The sequence below is a fragment of the Ipomoea triloba genome, chromosome 16 (genome assembly GCF_003576645.1).
Source record: "Ipomoea triloba cultivar NCNSP0323 chromosome 16, ASM357664v1".
Lineage (NCBI taxonomy): Eukaryota > Viridiplantae > Streptophyta > Magnoliopsida > Solanales > Convolvulaceae > Ipomoea > Ipomoea triloba.
This window is the reverse complement of record NC_044931.1, coordinates 18,014,236-18,016,049: the sequence shown is the minus strand read 5'-3', so window position 1 is coordinate 18,016,049 and position 1,814 is coordinate 18,014,236. Positions and strand designations below refer to the sequence as shown.

Here is a 1,814-nt window from a genome sequence, read left to right as displayed (position 1 = left end):
CACAGCTGAGATAGATAAAATCTCAACACAACAGCTGCCTAACTCAACCAAACAGAACATAGCGGAAGCGAATTTAAAACCTAAGGGCGTCATGCCACATCTAGGTAAGATAACACAGCCTAGATGCACAGGCTAACCATAAAAGCTGAACTGTATAAACGATAATCTTCAAGTCAAGTCTCAAAACATCCAAACACTAGTCAAGAGTTTATAAAGTCTCAAATGGCTCACAGGCCAAAGCATAAATCTAAAAACATAACCACTATCTAAGCCTCCTCATACGGGTGTATCTCTATCGCGCTCACGCAAAGACTTTAAGGCAAACCTGGAAAACACACAAAGAACCATTAGCAAAAGACTGCTAAGTACCACCATTCACACCCGCAAGGAAGTATAGATATACATATAAGTTTGTAAATAGGTTTACACACCCATATAGAATATAAACACCAACAAACTGTTCAATAGTTCAAATCGGATACTCAACAATGATAAACTGAACGAATCACGAACCAAGACTCATCCAAACGAAGCCAATATCCAACAAGGAACCGAATCCACAAATCCAACAAGGAATGAGGTTGGGGGTGTCACAGTTGGTATCAGAGCCTGTGTTGAGGTCTGAGTAAGAATCCTAGGGTTGTAATCTGAGACTCTAGGACTTGATCAGTAGGAATTAAGATGTTTAAGAGTTCTAAGATGTGTGAATTCTAGGCCGCGCGGTGAGGACTCGTTTACTTGCTTTTGTTTATGCTTTGCAGGTTGTTTGTTGTTTGCTTGTCGTGAGCTCGTTCTCACTTGCTTTCTTGCGTGTTTGGTTAAGGCCGACCGCAACGTTCTATTCGCTTTCTGTTAGTATCCCCCTCTTCTAGTGACCATGGTGCCGCCACGAAGACGCGAGGACTACCCGGAAGCGCCAATCGTGGAGCAGCTGATGCAGAATCTTCAGCAGCTGACGCAGATCACCCAGCTACTCGGAAACGCGATGGTGCAGAATAACCAGCGCGGGCAGCCGGACTTGGTTCGGAGGGTGGCGGGGCAGTACCCACCCTTCTATGCTGGAGAGGAGGACCCCGCAGTCCTTGAGGAGTGGATTCGAGCTTTTGACAAGATCCTCGAGGCAGTAGAGTGCCCACCTGGTCGTCAGGTGGAGATGGCGAGCTTCTACCTGAAGGAGGAGGCTGATCTTTGGTGGGTCCACGGCGGCCCGGTGATGCGCCAAGAGTCCGGTTTCGGGTGGGAGACGTTCAAGGACCGGTTGAGAGCTCGCTTCTACCCGGCCCACGTCAAGGCAGCGATGCAGGAGGAGTTCTTACACCTTCACCAGGGGACGAGGACCGTACAGGAGTACCACCGACGCTTTCTGGAGTTAGCCCGCTTCGCGCCGACCCTAGCCCCGACCGAGGAGACACGGATTGAGCGGTTCGTGGCTGGTCTGAACCTGGAGACGCGCATGGCCTTAGTGGTGTTCAAGTTCCAGACATTGAGCGAGGCCTATAGCAGCGCTGCCGACCATTATCGAGTGCTGTCTATCCGGCGAGGGGTTCAGGACCGCTCCAAGCGGCCAGCAGAGGGTGGAGCTCCAGACTCCAAGAGGCACCGACCCGGGGGATCCGGCATGAGAAGAAGCTTCCAGCAGGGTGGCTCTAGCCACGGCGGTGGATCTCGCCCCAGCTTTGGGCAGGGGTCAGGTGGCGAGGGAGTTCGTACCCGGCATTTCCACTGCAGGCGTTGTGGGAGGGACCACCCGGGGCGCGACTGTGAGGGTCAATTGGTGGAGTGCTTTAGCTGTGGTCTGCGAGGTCATCGAGCTT

At 51.9% G+C, this 1,814-nt stretch overlaps 2 protein-coding genes across 2 annotated transcripts in view; both read left to right on the top strand.

Annotated features, from left to right (window-relative positions):
• LOC116007875 (LEAF RUST 10 DISEASE-RESISTANCE LOCUS RECEPTOR-LIKE PROTEIN KINASE-like 2.4) overlaps positions 1 to 786 on the top strand; it is a 19,140-nt gene extending 18,354 nt beyond the window's left edge. Inside the window, exon 3 of the mRNA XM_031248542.1 lies at positions 762 to 786. Coding sequence (XP_031104402.1) covers positions 762 to 786 — 25 coding nt within the window. The remainder of the gene's footprint in view (positions 1 to 761) is intronic.
• Positions 787 to 877: 91 nt separating this feature from the next.
• The window catches only part of LOC116007874, a 12,010-nt gene continuing 11,073 nt past the window's right edge, over positions 878 to 1,814 (top strand). Inside the window, exon 1 of the mRNA XM_031248540.1 lies at positions 878 to 1,802. Coding sequence (XP_031104400.1) covers positions 878 to 1,802 — 925 coding nt within the window. The remainder of the gene's footprint in view (positions 1,803 to 1,814) is intronic.